We start from the raw sequence: 20,238 nt of genomic DNA, 5'->3' as shown, positions 1-20,238 counted from the left end.
TCAATTAACTTAGAATAATTACTTTTTACAGTTATCCTCAGTATAGATAACTATATATTTGAATGCATCTTTTAATCTTTAAACAGTTCTAAAAGAAGATAAAAAAGCCATAGCTTGTGATTAAATCTAGATGTAGTGCTAAAGAGACAGAAAAAGAAGTCATCTTTCATGAGAAGTTTTGGTTATGCTTTACAGTTTAATACTTGCCTACTGAGAAGTTTATTAAGCTTTCTAATAAAAATTTTTACTGTATTAATTGTATACCTTTTGTTATAACTTTTAGATATTTCTTTTGAGTTTTTAGCATTTTCACTGTTGTAGGCACTAGAGATTCAGTAGAAGAAAATTCTTGTTCTCATAAAATTTGTATTTTGGGGCTGGCAAATGAAGAGGGCAAAGATAGGTTTTTTTGTGATTAAAAATATATTTTAACTGAACATATATTAAGTGAATATATGTGTTGGACACAGTGTGATGTTTTAATATATGTACACATTGTTAACTAAAAAAATCAAAGAAATTAGCTTAATCTATTGCCTGTAGTATTTATCATTTTACTGTGGTGAGAACATCTCAAATCTTCTCTTCTGACTATTTTGAATAAATTCTAATTTATTCAAATAATTTGATAAATTATTTCTGACTGTATTCATTATACTATTGTAAAATATCAGAACTTACCCTTCCCATCTAACTGTAACCATTGACCAGTGCTCCACGTGTCCAGGAACTGTACTTCTTTCTCCTTCTGTGTGTTGATATTTTGGAGTTTTGTGTAAGAGTGGAATCATGTGGTTATCTTCCTGTGTCTGCATTTTATTACATAATGTAATGCCCTCTAAATTTGTCTATGTTGTTGCAAATGACAGAATTTAATTATTTGCAAGTCTCTGTAATGTTCCATTGTACATATGTTGTGAGCAAGGAGAATAAAAGAGATGCAGTCAGATAGACCTGCTGGAGCAGATCATGATGGGCCTTGTAGGATTTGGTATTTCAGAGTTGAGTACAAAGCTTTTTTTGGAAAGTTCTGAACACATAGGACTTCAAAAGATCCATGTTTTTCCAATGGTTTAGATTATATCATGTGCCTGTATATAAATAATATTATACTATTTTACATTTTTCTGTTTTTTTTAAACAAGTTTCTTGAAGTATTTCCACCATGCAATAAAGTGCACATATTTAAATTAGACAATGGCAAATGTTGACATATGTATGCACTGTAAGACTATCACCACAATGAAGGCAATGAATATATGTATTTCTTCCTGAAATGTCATTATGCCTTTTGTTACCACACACACCCTCTTGGCCTGTGTCTGCTTTCTTCTTAGCCTCTACTTCAACCTGCCAGTCTAAACCCATACAACCACTGACCTGCCATCACTGTACATCAGTTTGGATTTCTCATGATTTTATACATACATAAAATAAGTGCTTAAAATATGGCTTCTTTTACTCTGCCTAAAGATCTCCTAAATATTTTGGAATTCATCCATGTTACATTGCATAGCCATTTCATTTTTTCATTACTGAGCACTATTCTATTGTATCATTACACCATATATTGTTTATTCATCTGTTGGATGGTCATTTGGATTGTTTTCTGTCACAAAAGCATCATGGACATTTCAGTACCTATCTATATAGACAGAGGATCTCATTTCTTATGAATGAGTATTTAGGAGGAGTGAAATTGTTATTATTTACCTTTCTAAGAAACTGCTATTTTTCCAAAATGCTTACACAATTTTGTATCCCTGGGAGTGTGTCCATGTCTGTCAGTATGTGATATATTTAGTTCCTATTTATTTATTTATTTATTTATTTATTTATACCATTGTAGTAGGTCTGTCTTCAGTGGTGTCTCCTTGTGATTTTAATTTTGTGTAATGATTAATTCATGATTAATGATGTTTGATTTGTTTTGAATTAAGTATTTTTAATGCTCTTGTGTATCCTTTGTTGTCTTGCCAGCTCTTACTTTTTTTTGCTTGTTTTAGGGTGTATAGTATACATCATAGTTTTTATTTTCAAGAGAAATAATTAAAAAATATAAAATATCTCTATTTCTGCTTTGCTAGTCTTTTTGGTGTTGTTTTTAGGTAGTTTGCTTTTAGATGGGTTATATACCTCATAATATCTAAATAGTCAGTTATATTTTAAAGTATTTATATTTACCTGTGTCACTTCCATTTCTGATAACTAATGCCTTTGTATAGAAGAAAATCCATATTTTCATTAGTGTGGTTTTTCTTTTACCTGATTTTTTCTTTCCTCTTCTTCTTCTTTTTTTTTTTTTTTTTTTTTTTTAAGATTCATTAAGTCAGGTTTACAGAGAGAGAGAGAGACATCTTCTGTCTGCTGATTCACTCCCAAAGGCTACGGTAGCTGGGGCTGGACCAATCCGAAGCTTTAGAGCCCAGAATACCTCCCATGTGGGTTGCTGGGGTCCAAGCTTGGATCAACTTCTGTTTCTTTTCCAAACATATTAGTAGGAAGCTGGATCTCAAGTGAAGCAATCAGGACTTGAACCAGTGCTCAAATAAGGATGTTGGCCCATCAACTAGTGGCTAACACTCTGCCATAATGTTAGCCCCAAGGTTTTCTTTGTCATTGCTTGGAGGCAGTTCTGCTGTGATGAATTCTTTCGTTGACTCTTTTTCCAGTGCTGTAAAGATTTTTAAACATATTCTCACATTGTTTCTGATACTTAACCTTCCATTCATATGTTCTGTATATTTTTCATCTAAAGTACTTCTAGTTTTCATGCCTAGAATTTTGATTTGGATCCTTTTTTATACCTTCCATGTCTCTGCTTAACTTCTGGAATATATGAAACATAATTAAAATTACTTTTCTGCTAATTATAATATCCATGTCAATTCTGGGTCAGTTTGATCTTTGATTGTTCTCTTACTGAGTCATGTTTTCCTCTGTGTAATGTCTGGAAACCTTTGATTGGGTCTCCTTTACTACACTGAATGCTGGGTATTTTTTGTATTCCTATAAATCTTGAGCCTTGCTCTAGAATGTAGTAAGTTACTTGGAAATGGTTTGATCCTTTTGGATCTTTTATGATTCATTGGTCTGAATTGGAGCAGTGCTCAGTCTGTGACTAATTATTGTTCTTTACTGAGGCAAAAACTTTTCTGATTATGCTACACAATATCCTGTTAATTAAAATTTTTCCACTTTAGCTGGTGGGAACAGGCACTATTTACAATTTTGAGTGAGTGCTGGACACAATTCCCTGTCATCTCTTCAGATGGTTCTTTCCTCAGCTTTGGACAGTATCCTCATATACATCTTGTGATAAACACTGATTATTGGTCTACTGATGACCCCTCTCCGTATCTCCACGATTCCATCTTGGGCTATTGCCTTTCCTCTGGTCCTCTCTGTGCAGTGCACTCCACTCACTTTGTTTAGAAGCTGGAACCCATCTGTTAATATGTTTTGAAACTTCAAATAGGTAAAGCTCAACAATTGTCTTCTCTGTAAAAAGACAGCATTAGCATTAGGAAACATTTTGTGGTAAATTTTGAAATCAATGAAAGAGTTGCAAGGTGTTCCTACATTAATAATGCATGGAAGAATATTAACTTGGCTTTTATAGAAATTTGATCAGCCTAGCTTTTTTTTTTTTAATCCACACCGGTGATGAGACACAGAACTTACTGGGAATACACATTTTTTTTTTTTTTGGACTCCCCTTAGAGACACTGATTTCATAGATTTCAGAGCACATTTAGAAAGATAGGACTCTCCAGAGAGTCCATTCCACTATCATAAGTAGTATGGATTTACACAAGTAAAAATCAGCCATTGATTCATAGATATGAAATGTGACTAACACGATTTTTGCAAGGGAGAAATATAAAACAGTTGAGCTGTTACTTTTTACTTTTAAACAAGGGGAATTTAAAATGAGGGAATCTAGAAGACAATGAAGAAGTAAGAATCAGAGAAATTAGGAACTAAAAGAATCAAGAAAAGCAAGGTCATGCAAAGAATGGATGAGAGCAGGTTCCAAAATTAATGCTATCAAAGCATAAATTGTTTTAGGTTGCTTGAATCTCAGAGGAATTTGTAGCATTTTTCCTTAAAATTTGTATGAACTGATTAATTTTGATTTAGGATCTTTATCTTCTACTCTGATGGGCAGATGTTCTGTAGAATCACAAGGAGGAATTTAAATCCAAGACACCATTAGTTATGAAACATACAATTATTTTGTATCCCTCTAAGATGCCAGTTAACGATGGCATAATGTGTTTTCACCATCTATTCTAAGATATGTTACAATTTCAGAGATGTTAAATTATGGAAGGATATTATATCCTAAAATTGGATGTAATATCTACCCTCTCGTTCCCCAATCTATTCTGTTTAATGTGTTGTATTTTCTCAATAGTATTGTTCAGAGATAGCACGAATATCTCCTACTTCATTGAGTTTATCTACCTAGGGCCTTACAGTAATATACCTTTGAAATTCCCTTTGAATGTGTTTCTTACTCCCCTTTCAATTTTTAATATTTGCGTCTAATAAGGAGTCAAGGGCAAAATAGGAGTTAAGTAGTTCTGTTTTCTTGGCATCATCTGTTAACATTATACCATCTGCCCCAAGCAGTAGGCCTGAGCCTTCTTTCTTGTTCTTGCTCTACATTTATTTTTTAAATCCTTTTTATTGTTCTTAACATTTTTCACCAGCCTCCGCTCATTCTGGGCTCCCACTTTACTTACATGATTCTCCTCATTTCACACCACTCTTTTGTATTCACGTGCCTTTTGTTCCTTTTTTTTCTTTTTCAACAAATCTCTTAAAATCCAAACCTTATCATAGCACACCTTACACAACCATGTTGGGTCATGTTGGATTCTTTTCCTTCTTAATTTGTGTATAATTTGCATTATAAAGCTGCCAGAATTTCACTTTTCAGAAACTTTTTTTTTTGTTTACAAAAATCTTATTACCCACAATATAATTTCTACTGTGGTAAATTATATAGCTTCTTTCTTTTCTTTCTTTTCTGTTTTCTTTCTCTTTCTTTTCTGTTTTCTGTTTTCTTTTCTTTCTTTCTTTCTTTCTTTCTTTCTTTCTTTCTTTCTTTCTTTCTTTCTTTCTTTCTTTCTTTCTTTCTTTCTTTCTCTCTCTCTCTCTCTTCCTTCCTTCCTTCCTTCCTTCCTTCCTTCCTTCTTTTCTTGCCATTGACCTATTTATTTGAAAGGCAGGGTTACAGACAGAGAAGTTACACAGAGTAACACAGAGATCTTCCGTCCATTGGTTCACTGCCCAGATGACTGCAGTGGCCAGAGCTGAGAGCGTCTTCTAGATTTCCTTTGTGGGTGCAGGGGTCCAGTCACTTGGGCCACTGTGCTGCTTTCCTATACCCATCAGCAGGGAGCTGGATCAGAGGGTAGAAGCAAGGACTGTAACCAGTGCTCATATGGAATGGTGGCCACACAGTCAGCGGCTTTTGCCGTAAGCCATGATCCTCAGTTTATTTTTTGAACTTGATAAAAATCATATCCCTACAGAATCACTAGCTCCAGTGTTCATTTTTTTCTGTTAGGAACTCTGGGATGCTATGGTTGCCTCTTGACAGCTGGCATTTCCAATATTTTAGGCCTTGACAATAGAATTAATTTCAAAATAAGATTCTTTTATTATTTCTTCTATCTAATGGAAGAAAAAGTATTTCATATGCTGGTGACATATTTTCCATTTTGTTAGTGACTTTTTAGGGGAGAATTCTAGTTGGTTTCTTCATAGTTGGAGATTCTTACTAATTTGGGACTACTACTTTGCTTCTTTGTGGAAAATATGAAGAAAACATTCATTTTCATATTTGTTGGTTTGTATTATATACCACAGACCAAACAAAGCCTTGAGGATGCAACGTGAAGAAATTAGTCACAATCTGTTCTTACAGACTTGAAAATTCAGGCAGGTGAATATCTTATGCAGCAGCATGGTACCTAATATAATTATACAATAAGATCCCTTGTTAATTCTTCTCCTTTTCAAATACTTTAGATCTCTTTTGTATCCTAAAGTTATCTGATCATACAAGTCAGTAAAATATTCTTTCCTAAAAATCTTTCTATTGTGAAATGTAATGGTCATACTGTAAAAAGCCAAAATTGTAAATATCTACCAAAATGGATTTTTTTGAACTCTGTGAATACTCATGCACTGTAACTCAGATCAAGAACTAGACAGTTAGCAACACCCTTGAAGTCCTTCAGTGCTGCACCCACCACAGTCACGTGTCCTCATGTGAAAGTAAGGACTGCCTTCATTCATGAACTGAATGTATCTCACCTTTTCTGCGTATTGTTATTATTAATGTGTATACTTAAGATTACGGTTTTAGTTAGCTGGGTTTTGAACATAGCATAACTTAAACAGAGCAAATCTTTAGCATCTGACAAGATTTGCCTGTGTTGCCTATTATTATAGTTATCTGTTTTCATTTCTGTGTATATTCCTTTCAATGAGTATAGCATAGTATATTTGTTCTATTGATGAACAGTTGGGCTATTTTCAGTTCCTGTTACAATGCTGATAGCATTCTTATATATTTTTACTGATGTACACGTACATTTCTTTTTTAAAAAAAATTAGTTATTTTTATTTGAAATAGTCACAGAAGGGGAGACAGAGAAAGAGAGAGAGAGATCCTGTATCTGGTTTACCCTCCCAAATGACTGGAATGGCTTGAGCTGAACCAATCTGAAGCTAGGAGCTGCTTCCAGATCTCCCATGAGGGGACAGGAACCCAATGACTTGGACTGTCCTCAGCTGCTTTCCCAGTTCATAAATAGGGACCTGGATTGGATTGGAATTGGAGCAACCAGCACTAGAACTGGTACTAATGTGGGATACCAGCACTGCAGGTGGAGGATTAGCCTGTGAGCCACCGTGCTGGTCCCACATTTTTCTTTTTAAGATTTATTTATTTTAGTTGAATGACAGAGAGAGGGAAAGAAAAGCGGGGAGGGAAGTGTATCTTCCATCTGTTGGTTCAGTCCCCAAATGACTGCAATGGCCAAAGCTGGGTGGGTCCAAAACTGGGAGCCAGGAACTTTTTACAGGTTTCTTGCATGGGTACAGGGACCCAAGGCCTAGGGCCATCTTCTGATGCTTTTGTGGGCCATAAGAAGGGAGCTTGATCAGAAGTGGAACAGCTGGGGCTTGAAATGGCTTCTGTATGAGAGGCTGGCAGTAGAGGTGGAGGGTTAGCCTTGTAAGCCACCATGCCTACCCTCCATATTTCTACCAAGTATATTCTTAGGACAGGAATTGTTGATCCTTTTAGTATACTTATTTTCAGTTTTCATAAAGTTTTCCAAAATAGTTGTACTGGTTTTATAACTCTGCCCAAAAGTGGATGCAAGTTCCTATAGGTGAAACTTCCTCACCAATAACAGTTTTTATCATTATCAAATTTTAATTTTAGCAATTCTAGTGAGTAATTAATTTTGGTTTTAATTTACATTTATCTGATTATTACTGACACTGAGTAACTTAATGGTCAGTGCTCATTTATGGTTCTTTCCTGTTTCTAGTAGTTTTTTTTTAAGTTATTGATTTGTAAGAGTTCTTTATATAGTCTGCCAATGACTCTTTTTAAAAAAATATTTATTCTTATTGGAAAGGCAGATTTTATAGAGAGAAGGAGAAACAGAAAGATTTTCCACCCACTGGTTCACTCCTCAAGTGGCTGCAATGGCCAGCTCTGAGCTGATCTGAAGCCAGGAACTTCTTCTAGGTCTCCCACGTGGGTGCAGGGTCTCAAGGCTTTGGGCAGTCCTCGACTGCTTTCCCAGGTCACAAGCAGGGAGCTGGATGGGAAGTGGAGCAGCTGGGAAACTATCTGGCACCCATATGGAATCCCAGTGCATGCAAGGCGAGTACTGTAGTCACTAGGCTACCATGCCAGGCCTGCCAGTGACTTTTCTTGGTGTATATATAATTACCTGCTTTCAGTCATTGGCTTACCTTTTTACTTTATTAGTAATGTCTTGATGACTAGTAATGTCTTGATAATCTTGACTAATACAGTCAAGATTATCAGTCTTTTATGGTTTGGTCATTTTTGTAATATGCTTAAGATGTCTTTCCTGGGGCCCTGCATAGTAGCCTAGTGGCTAAAGTCCTCACCTTGCATGCACCAGGATCCCAAATGGGCGCTGGTTCATGTCCTGGCAGCCCTGCTTCCCGTCCAGCTCCCTGCTTGTGGCCTGGGAAAGCGCAGAACCTTGGGGCTCTGCATTCGCGTGGGAGATCTGGAAGAGGCTCCAGGCTCCTGGCTTTAGATGGACACAGCTCTGGCCATTGTGGCTACTTGGGGAGTGACTCAGTGGATGAAAAATCTTCCTCTCTGTCTCTCCTCCTCTCTGTATATCTGACTTTCCAATAAAGATAAAATAAATTTTTTTTTTAAAGATATCTTTCCTGTGCTGGTATTATAGCTCAGCATATTAAGCTGGCTTGTAATGCCAGCATCCCAAGTGAGGGCTTGTTCAAGTCCTCCTGCTCCACTTCTGGTGCAGATCACTGGTCATGTATCTGGAAGGCTGATACATGAGTCCTGCTTCTGCTTCTGGTTCCAGCTTTTTGCTAGTGTAGACCTAGGGGAGCACTTGGGTCCCTGCCACTTAAAGAAGACTGCAGTTGAGTTCCAAGGTTCCTGGCTTTGACCTGGCCCAGCCCCTGGTGTTGCAGGCATTTGGAATGAACCAACAGATAGAAGATTAATCTCTGTCTGTCTCTGACTTTTAAATAAGTACAAATAAATAACAGACAAAAATAGTCAAATAAGTATGTGTGCTTACTGTGTAAGTGACTTTGCAATAAAATTAATTAATTCATTCATTAATTAATTAAAATCCTAAAAAAAAAGAAAGACCAACTATTTCAGGAATAAGAAATGCAGAGTAAAACCTCAATGAGTCTATGGCTCTACCATTCTGAATTCCTGATCTGGTCTGATCTCAGAATCTAAACAAGACCAGGCCTCATTATTGCCTAATGGGAAACAGCAATAGGGTAACATGCGATCGTAGCAGTATGTGGGGAAATAGGCACTTAGACTTTGGTTGTCATGTGAATTGCTATAGCCTCTTGGTGGTGATAACTATCAAAATAAAAGTATATTAGCATTCTTTGATTCTGGGAATCACCTCTGTGTTATTGTATTAGGGCCCAGTTCATAGCACAATGGGTTACGCGTGTACTAACAATGCCAGCTTTCCATATAGGAATGCAGGTTCAAGTCTCTGCTACTCTATTTCTGATCCTGTTTTCTGCTAATGCACCTGGGAAGACAATGGATGATGGCCCAAATGTTTGGGCCCTTCTCACCCATGTGGGAGACTTGGATGGAGTTTCTGGTTTCTGGATTCAAACTGCTCCATCCATGGTTTTCGTTGGATTAAGGATTCTTTCTTTCATCTCTGTCACTAGGGCCTTTCACATACATAAATAAATCTTTTATAAATATACATTAAAAATACTAAAATGTTGGAGCTCAACCTGATAGCCTAGTAGCTAAAGTCCTCATCTTGCATGCATCTGGATTCCATATGGTTCCTTCTTTGTGTTTCAAGTGCTCCACTTCCCATTCAGCTTCCCTGCTTGTGACCTAGGAAAGCAGTTGAGGATGGCCCAAAGTCTTGTGACGCTGTACCCACGTGAGAGACCCAGAAGAAGCTCCTGCTCCCAGCTTCAGATTGGCTCAGCTCCAGCTGTTGTGGCCACTTGGGGAGTGAATCAGTGGATGGAAGATCTTTCTCTCTCTTTCTCTCTGTAAATCTGACTTTCCAATAAAAAGAATAGAAATCTTAAAAAAAAAAAAACCCACTAAAATGCTAACATACTCCAGTAGGATTTGCATGCAAATATGTTTATTGTTTGTAATAACTAAAACCTAGGAACAATAAAAAGGACTGTTGATCCCCAGAGGGATGGTTGATTAAATTGTACAACTATACTGTGGAATATGGTGTGAGCAATGACCAGTAAGGAACTCCATGATGAACTATCAAACTGGAATATGAGATGAAAAATTACAATTTATTACGCAAAATCTACCCTTTGTTTTTAGAGAGAAAACCCATATTTAGGGCAAGAGTTCCTGAGAAACATGTGAAAGGATGGGGTTAGAGACGATGGGATTGGTGAGAAAATAATTTTTTCCTTGTTGTTTCTACATTTTTACATTTTTTTTTAATGAAGAGCATTTGTTAGCTAAATATACTGTTGTCATTAGAAAGTGCTTTTGGAAGATGGGGTTTTTGAGGATGGGCATTTGTCTAGTGGCTAAAATGACCCATCTCATGTTGGAGTGCCTGAGTTGATTCCCAATGCTGGCTGGCTCATGATACACTTCTTGCTAATACATACTATGACAAGAGGAGGCAGCGGGTGATGGCTCAGGTGTATGGTTTTCTGCCAGTTGTGTGGGAGACCTGAGCTGAGTCCCTGCCTTGCAGCTTCAGCCACTGTCTAGCATGGACTGTTGCCAGCTTTTTGGGAAGTGAACAAGCAGATGGGAGTAGTCTCTTCTTTCTCTTTTCTGCTTTATCCTTCCCTGTCTGCCTTCTTTCTTTCCATTTTCCCTCTTTCCTCCCCTCCTTCCTTCATTCCTTCCTGTTTTTCTCCTAATCTCTCTCTGTCTCTCTCTTTCCATCTATCAACCTCCCTCAAAATGAGTAAATAGGTCAGTTTTTAAGAAAGATTTATTTACTTTTATTGGAAAGATTCACAGAGAGAAGGAGAGACAGAAATATCTTCCCTCTGCCGACTCACTCCCCAAGTGGCCACAGTGGCCGGAGAGAAACCAATTCCAAAGCCAGGAGCCAGGAGCTTCTTCCAGGTCTCCCACATGGGTGCAGGATCTTGACTGCCCTCTCAGGCCACAAGCAGGGAGCTGGATGGGAAGTGGAATAGTTGGGACACAAAGAGATGGCCATATAGGATTAGATACATGCAAGATAAAGACCTTAGCCACTAGGCTACCGCTAGGCTATAATAGATCAGTTTTTTTAAAAAGATTAATTTATTTTTATTGGAAAGGCAGATATACAGAGAGGAGGAGAGACAGAGAGAAAGATCTTCTGTCCGATGATTCACTCCCCAAGTGAGCCGCAACAGCTGGAGCTGAGCCAATCCAAAACCGGAGGCAGAAGCTTCTTCTGGGTCTCCCATGTGGGTGCAGGGTCCCAAGGCTTTAGGCTATCCTCGACTGCTTGCCCATGCTACAGGCAGGCAGCTGGATGGGAAGCGGGGCTACCGGGATTAGAACTGGCGCATATATGGGATCCTGGTGCGTTTAAGACGAGGACTTTCACCACTACGCTATTGTGCTGGGCCCAATAGATCAATTTTTAAAATAGAATCATTTTAAAAATGATCCTGGGCTTATACAGCCATAGACATGGGCAATCAAAAGTATTTTGCCATGCTTTCCATGATAGGGAGGGAATATGTGATCATTTCCACGTGTAACCATCATAACAAATTACTTCTGACAGATACTTTGTACAAATAGACAGTGGCATTTATGTTTTGTTTGTTTTGTTTTTTTCTAGCAACTCCGCTCCAATATCCGGGAAATGGAGAAACTTTGTTTGAAAGTCCGTAAGGATGACCTGATACTTCTGAAAAGAATGATAGATCCAGTTAAAGAGGAAGCAGCAGCAGCAACGGCAGAGTTTCTGCAACTCCACTTGGAATCCGTAGAAGAGCTTAAGAAACAATTCAATGATGAAGAGACTTCATTACAGCCTGCTTTAAGCAGATCCATGACTGTCGGCGGTAATGTATTATATGAATTGTTGTTCTTGATCATAGTGATGTAGGTAATTAAAGCTCACCTCCTTGTGTACATACTACAGATTGATAATCTATCTGTAGAATCACCTGATGTCCAAATATGCTGAGTCTGTGGATTCCGAGTATGACTAGAAATATACATCCTGGAAATTCTGCAGGATAAATGTTCAAGGCCATGCTATGAGAAGCAGCATTCTGGGGCTTTAAATATCTATTTGTCCATGTATGGAAAATAAATTTTTAACGTATTTCTCAAAAAGAATTCGTCTTGGTCTGCGGAGTATTCTTCCTTCCTGTGAATGTGTGGGGGTGACCTGCTAAGGTATGCCTTTTCTTGTATGCCTCTGGTTTTCTCAGGCAATGTTGAATTTATCATCCAGTTCAGTTCTCTGAGTTTAACTGACAACATTAAAAAATAATCTGCAATGAAGGTCATGCCATCAATCTTGTGAAGTGATACTCTATGAAACAGCCCTGTAAGAATTGTTATTATAACTCTTCTGAGGATGTCATTGATAATTGTCAGTCACACTATAATAATGTCTTTAATCCTGAAAATTCTTGGCTTAGTACACAATAGCACTTCAGAGAAGCTGGTCTTTTTCTTTTAACCTCTTGAGTATTAAGTACAGTCATTGATAAAGTTTTCCTATTTGAGTAGTCTACCAGAAAGCTTAAAAGCTAATTTTTTTTAAATTTATTTTTTATTGGAAAGGCAGATTTATAGAGAGAAGGAGATACAGAGCAAATAATCTTCTCTTCTGCTGGTTCACTCCCCAGGTGGCTATAATGGGTGTAGCCAAGCTGATCTGATCCAAAACCAGAAGCCATGAGCTTCTTTTGGGCCTCCCACGCGTGTACAGGGTCCCAAGGCTTTGGACCATCCTCAACTGCTTTCCCAGGCCCAAACAGGGAGCTGAATGGGAAGTGGAGCAGCCAGGACATGAACCGGCACTCATATGGGATCCCAGTGGTTGCAAGTCAAGCATTTAGCCAATAGGCTATCACGTCTGCCCAAAGCTAAAATTTTAACTACCACATTAATTTTTAATTATCCTGTCTTTACTTTATAATTACTGTATTTTTTTCTATTTCTGCTTTAATATTTTTTATTTTTAAATTATCCTAGGTTGCTACTTTTCATGTATCATTTTAATCTACTTTTAATTATTACAATTATTTTTTTTTAAAGTGTATGTGTTTGGACTGGTGTTGTGGCATAGCAGGTATAGGTGTCACCTGCAGTGCTGGCATTCATGTAAGCAACAGTTCATGTGCCTCCTGCTCCACTTGCAATTCAGTTCCCTGCTAATGAACCCAGGGAAGCAGTGGAACATGCCTCAAATGCTTACGCCCTTGGTACCCACGTGGAGACCTAGAAGAAGCTCTTGGTTCCTGGCTTCAGCCTGGCCCAACTTGGCTATTGTAGCCATCTTAGGAGGGAACCAGCAGATGGAAGATCTCACTCTCTCTGTTACTTTGTCTTTAAACAAACAAATTTCTGGAGACAATTTTGTAATTTCAGTTGTGCTATAATCATTTTGCTCTCTGGATTAACAGTGTCTAAAATGTTTTGGGGGAGAAGATGTTAGCACTCATTCCTTAATTGAAGAGTTTTAGGGAATGATGTTTTTAGTAGTTCATAGTTACTGTTTCCATTGTTCTGTTCTCCTAGGTTGTCACCACTGTACTGGTGAGTTTGAAGGCTTTCCTTCTTATTGAATACAAATTGTTGCTTAATGTGTGTTTTTGTAGGACTGGGCTTCATGCTTAGTTCCCTGTGAGCAAGAGCCTGTCTTGTGTACCAGACTTTGGGACAGTTATGTCACTGATAGTAAGAGTGAAGAAGCTGGAACTTTTAAAAGCGTAGTTGGTTTGAATATATTTTCCTTTTTACAGTTCCCTGTCAGGTAAAAAGATTTCACTTCTGTTAGAGAATTATTTCACAATATGACAATACTCTAGCAATTAATTTGAACTGCATTTTATCATTGAGTCATTCAGGTTTCCCCCAGAACTGTGTATGTTCAACAGAGTTGGGTGTCTAGGTCTTCAGAGAAATTGGCTCATTGCCAGAGAAGGCAGTTTAGTTTATTAAGTTTACAGACAATTAACTGTCTCCACAGGAAGATAACTAGTCTTAAAAAAATAATAATTGGCAGAATTTGAGGAGTACATGTATGAAGAAAGGAAAAGATTGGGCAGAGCCAGAGAATGAGGGAGAAGGAGTAAGTCAAATGCATGTTTCCACTTTGTTGACTTTTAAACTTGTGAATTCATGGAAAACCAAGTAGGCTAAAGGACTTCATTATTTGCCACTGAGAGAAAAACTGAAAAATCTGAAGCCAGTACTGACGTGGTTGATACAGTCACTCTCCGTAGAAAGGTACACAGCTGAGTTTTACCTGAAGCAGTATAACTTCCAAGTTCTAGAGTGCTGTGATCAGATTGTGCTTTGTCAGTAAACCCATTGTCAAAACATAAAGCTGTTAAAATACCTGTTTAACCAAGTTTTTGGGTTTTTCACCAAGTGTGAGAATTGCTGTTGGGTTTCTAGAATTTAGAAATATTATGAACAAGCAAGTGAGAAGATTTGAGACGATAATGAAAAGGAAGTCACTAATTTACATTAGACTTTAATAGCTGAGTTGGAATTGGCCTTGCTCCATATGTGGTCTTCTAGTGGTAGACTCTTTTCTGTCATTCTGCATATTTTTATCCTGTGCTCTTTGGTTGTTCCTTATTTTTGCTTTAAATTACTCATTATGGTAGTGGTAGCCTATACAGAAAATATATTTTATTTGCATAGAAGTAAGTGCCTTAAAATACTTTTTCCTTTACACTTTAATCTGTTTCTAAATAAATTGGTAGGAAACATCAGCAAACATTTCAGAGCAGTATTGCCATACTTCCATGAGTGAGATACAAAATACAAAAATAGTGGTTTCTCATTTGTCGATAGAAATAACATCTAGATTGAGACATTTTATATTCTTTGGAGAATGAAAGAAGCTTACTAAGTTGAAGGAAGAGTGGTATCACTTCTGTTTATAGTTTCATCGTTAACATATTGCTACTCACCGAGAGAAGTGATGGGCCACAGATCTGATTTGTATTTAGAAAGGTGCTATAATTCATACTGAGGGACTCAGGGCTTCTCTCCATTTCAGACTTGCTTAACTTGCCATCTGGACACATGCTTCAGAAGCGTGATAGGAACAGAACCTTATTACATGTTAAACATTCACAGACTAAAGGGATCCAGTCTTAAAACTTCTGGAAAACTTCATACTATCATATTGAATTTGACTAAATGTTAGATTTTTATCTTAGGTAATGAACAGATGCTGAACAGTTTTGTGAAATATGTAGAAGGCTTTGTATTATATGATAGGCTTTGCTTTTTTTTTTTTTTAAGAAATTGTTCTTTGAAGCTAAAACATGACTTTGGAAGTAATTGTATTTTTTTTTTCCAAAAAAGTTTATTTATTTGAAAGTCAGAGGTACAGAGGAGAGAAGGGGGGACCCTTCCATCCATTGGTTTACTCCCAGATGTTCACAAAGGTCAGGGCTGTATCAGGCTGAACCCAGAGCTTGCTTTAGGCCTCTCGTGTGGTTGGCAGGGACCCAAACATTTGGAAAATCTTCTGCTTTCACTGGGCCATTAGCAGAGAGCTGGGGTGGAAGTGGAACACCCAGACAGAAACCAGCACCCACAAGGATGCTGGCATTACAGGCAACAGCTTTTCCTGCTACCCCAGGACATCAGCCCCATCATTTTATTTTGATATATTTCATGTAGATGATTAGTAAATTGATGTCACCATTTTTAAGCTATCAGAACGTGAAAAAATATAATGAGTGCTTTTGAATTAGTTTAGATTTTAGTGAAATTTTTATTTATGGTGAAATCATAGTTCATGAAATACAGGAAAAGAGGGAGTGTAACTGTATATTTATACATCAAGAGAAAGAAGGGAAAAGTTTAGAATTTGTGTTCCTTATTTAGCTTATATCTTACTACTACCTAAGTGAATAAATTATGGTAATGTTTATTAGAATTTATAGCCAATAATATTTTATAATAATAATTTTGGAATTTGAAAAATAGTGTTGAGTAGTAACTAATTTGCCTGTTTCAGAACTGAGATTATTGTGGCTAATGAAATGATTATAATTTTTTTACCTCTGTGGGCAGCCTTCTGTCCTGTAGCTACAATTTCTCTCTGTTTTGCTTCATTATGTTCTTAGCAGTTTGAAGAGTTAAAAATCAAAGGACAGTCACTGAGAGAGTGATTCTGTAATGCAAGATAGAATATATAAATCATAGAAGTTGTACAAATTAAACGGTTTGCTTTCTTAATTGATAACCATGGCTTGAATTCATTAGTGATGTTAAGAGTTGTTAAGTGTGTGGGTCTCCCAGGAAAGAGAAGACTTCTTTGTTCTAAAACTCCATTTGAACTGAGATGCATACGCAGTTTGGTTTCAAGTGAGACTTTAGTGACTTCAACGTTTCTTTCTTTCTTTTTTTTTTTTTTTTTTGATTGAGGGATATCTTTTATGTTTAAATGTCAAACATTTCCCATCTCTTTTAGATGAGGAATTTATATGCACTAATCTCTCTTTGCTCAAGTTTTATATCCTGGTGTATTTCATTTGAGTTATTTTGTTAAAGATTTATTTATTTTTATTGGAAAGTCAGATTTACAGAGGGAAGGAGGGACAGAGAGAAGGATCTTCCATCTGCTGTTTCACTCCTCAAGTGGACACAGCAGCCAGAGCTGAGCCAATCTGAAGCCAGGAACTAGGAGTAGCTTCTGGGCCACCCAAACGGGCACAGAGTCCCAAGGCATTTGGGCCATCCTCCACTGCTTTCCCAGGGCACGAGCATAGAGCTGAATGGGAAGTAGAGCAGTCAGGACATGAACTGGCACCTATACGGAATCCCAGCATGTGCAAGGCAAGAATTTAGCCAGAGCCATCACATCAAGCCACACCAACCAGTCTTAATGCCATGTACTTGTAACTGCTTCTTTTACCTCAGGCTTCAGTAATAACAAATTTTGTTAGTATATTTCTCTTCCTTAAAGACCTGTATTTGTGCTGTTTTTTCTTAGAATCTGTATTCTCTTTGCCTAATGACATCAGTTTTGTAGTAAGGCTTTCCAGACATTGCACACCACACCAGGCTGGAGAAGATGCCACAGCTTAGAGTCCCCACAAAATTCTGTATGCATCTAGGTAGATGGGTGGATAATGCATTCTCACTTTGTTTTATGATCACCACTTTTGTAGCTGACTCTTTCAGTGCGTAAGTTCTTTGAGAGTCAGTTCTCTGTCATTCACTTTTTCATCCCTTCCACCTAACATAATATATAATAAGTGCTAAGAAGAAGTTTTGAGATTTTAATTTTTATTGGAAAGGCAGATTACAGAGAGAAGAGAGACAGCAAAGTAGACCTTTGTATCTGTTCTGTTCATTTCCACTGCCATTTGCTGAGTGGGTCATCGACACTTTGAACTGGACCTGTTACAAATCCTCCCAACTTGTTTATCACTGTCTAATTGTCTCACCCTTAATGTGCTCTTCATAAATCAGCTATGATTTCATTTCTAAATCTAAAATCTGATGATGATGGCTTCCAGCTTCTCAGTAGTCTCCAACTCTTTCCAAAAGTTCCATATTGATATTATGAAGAAGGTAAAACTCCAGTGTAGTTTATAAGCTCATGAATAATTACAGTTTGGATTTCCGGCCCCACCACTTGGCTTGTTTTCTTATTCATAGTGTGGGTCAGTTTTCATCATAGCAGTGTTTAATGTACAAAGTCCTTAGTGGGTTGATGATTCATGTGTGTATGTGTGTATGTTTCAAGATTTGTTTTTATTTATTTGAAAATCAAAGTTACAGAAAAAGAGAGGGAGGAACAGAGAAAAACAGACAGAGAGAAAGGTCTTTCATCTACTGGTTCTCTCCCCAAGTGTCTGTGTAGCAACTTGTGCTGAGCCAGGCCAAAGCCAGGAGCTGGGACCTTCTCCTGGGTCTCTCACATGTGTGTAGGGGCTCAAGCATTTGTGCGATCATCTGCGGCTTTCCTGAGTGCATTATCAAGCAACTGGATTAGAATGGAGCAACTGGTTCTCGAACCAGTGCCCATATAGGTGCATGCCCTGCAGGCAGCAGCTTAACTCACGATGCCACAGTGCCAGCTCCTTGATGATTTTGTTAAAACTCAGGAAAGAAATAGAAGGAGAATGAAAACATATGTCAGAGAATGACTCAAAAAGTGATATGCATATATAAATATACATGTAGTAAGAATGAGCTATTTTATCAGTGAACACACATCACTTCCTACTTTCAACATCCTATGTCTCTGATACTTAATAATTACTGAAGTAGCCAAATGAAAGGTTAAAGATTTAGCACTGAAAGGCATTAAGTCTCTTTCTGTTGGATGTCTCTTCATGGAACGTTGACCAAATACAATAGTCTTACTTTGGATAAATATCTTAGGTTAAATGCCAACAAAGTTATTTAGGATGGAAACAGAAGATATGTAGCCATTAGTTTGGATGAAAAAAATAAGGTATCCATGGTTAAACAATTCTGTTTTCATAGAATAACCAACTCACTTTTAGCATCTAATTAAATAATAAGCTTTTTCCGTGGCAGTAGCAATCATTTTGTGGAATTGACTCATGTTCTGCCTATTCCAACAAAGCAACTAACGTCCGCACCTGGGGCTGTGTTCACGCAGGAGAATTTCACAGCACGGAAGCCGAAGCCAGCTGTCAGAGCTTGACTCAGATCTATGCACTGCCTGAAATTCCTCCGGACCAGCATGCTGCGGAGTCATGGGAAAACTTGGAAGCGGTATGTTAAAGAAGAATTTCTGTTTGCTGGCTGTGAGGCATAAAAGTAAGTAACTTTCTCTTTCTCTCTTTTTAAGGACTTGATTGAACTTAGCCAACTGGTCACTGATTTCGCTCTGCTAGTGAATGTGAGTATATAATGGAGTTTGGCTCAAAATTGTTATATTGCCATGAATGAGAGGTTTTTTTCCAATCACTAGGCTTGAGATTAGAATTTTAATGAGAAGTTATAATATTAAAAACTAGTACTGACTTCCTCAGATTCCAGATTAATTCTAAATTTTTTTGTTATTTTCTTTTTTTTTTTTTTTTTAGTTTACTTTTTCATTCCACATTAATTCTCTAAACACTTTAGAATTTGTAATATAAAAAGCATTGTAACGGATGCTTAACATAGGGGCAAAGGGGTATGTGACAAGGTTGGATGGAGAAATAAATTAAGCCTGCTGTATGCTCTCAGGGATTCTCTAGTAGGAAAATCTATGTTTTTTTTTTTTTTTTTTTTTTTATTATTTTTTATTGGAAAGGCGGATATACAGAGAGGAGAGACAGAGAGGAAGATCCTCCATCCGATGATTCACTCCCCAAGTGAGCCGCAATGGGCCGATACTATGCCGATCCGAAGCCAGGAGCCCCCTCCGGGTCTCCCACGCGGGCGCAGGGTCCCAAAGCCTTGGGCCGTCCTCAACCGCCCTCCCAGGCCACAGGCAGGGAGCTGGAAGGGAAGCGGGGCTGCCGGGATTAGAACCGGCGCCCATATGGGATCCCGGGCGTGCAAGGCGAGGACTCAACCACTTGCGCCACCGCGCCGGGCCCGAAAATCTATGTTTAGACCCCCCGAACTAATCTTTTAAACATGATGACCAAATGCAAAAAATAAAGCATGAAGAGAAGTACTTTTAGCTCCAAGGAAAAGTGTTTAATTTTATTGGAGAGAAACAGGGGCTCTGAGGTCCACACATTAGGGTTAGCTTCGTAGCATTTGCATGAGCCTTGAAAAATGAGCAGCTATTCATGAGTTCATGACAAGTGAATAGGACATGGAATAGAGAAGCATATGGCCTGTTTAGAATGATAAGTACTACAGTATAAACAAAGCACAAGGTATCAGGGGCAAGCAAGACTGTGATGGACTTTGGACTGTACGTTGCAGGCATTAAGGAACTAAGCTTCTGCGCAGATTAGAGTCATGTTGGTTAGTTCTTTGTTTTTTATTTTATAATTTTCAAAAAATTTTTAAAGATTTATTTTATGTTTTCATTGGAAAGTCAGATACACAGAGAGGAGGAGAGACAAAGATCCTGTCCATTGATTCATTCCACAAGTGGCCACAATGGAAATTCCACAGAGAGGAGGAGAGACAAGGAGGAAGATCTTCCATCTGCTGGCTCACTCCCCGAGTGGCCACAATGGCTGGAGCTGTGCATATCCAAAGCCAGGAGCCCAGACCTCTTCCAGGTCTCATACATGGGTACAAGGTTCCAAGGCTTTAGGCTGTCCTTGACTGCT

The 20,238-nt window shown here is 37.9% G+C and overlaps 1 protein-coding gene across 1 annotated transcript in view; it reads left to right on the top strand.

Moving 5' to 3' along the window:
* The window catches only part of STX17 (syntaxin 17), a 56,095-nt gene that overhangs the window by 23,114 nt on the left and 12,743 nt on the right, over positions 1-20,238 (top strand). Inside the window, exons 4-6 of the mRNA XM_040962754.1 lie at positions 11,607-11,832; positions 18,615-18,730; positions 18,807-18,857. Coding sequence (XP_040818688.1) covers positions 11,607-11,832; positions 18,615-18,730; positions 18,807-18,857 — 393 coding nt within the window. The remainder of the gene's footprint in view (positions 1-11,606; positions 11,833-18,614; positions 18,731-18,806; positions 18,858-20,238) is intronic.

This window comes from Ochotona curzoniae, unplaced genomic scaffold, assembly GCF_017591425.1.
Source record: "Ochotona curzoniae isolate NIBS_2020 unplaced genomic scaffold, NIBS_Ocur_1.0 scaffold_3208, whole genome shotgun sequence".
NCBI lineage: Eukaryota > Metazoa > Chordata > Mammalia > Lagomorpha > Ochotonidae > Ochotona > Ochotona curzoniae.
Note: the sequence above shows the minus strand (reverse complement) of the source record. Positions and strands in the feature narration are given on the sequence as shown.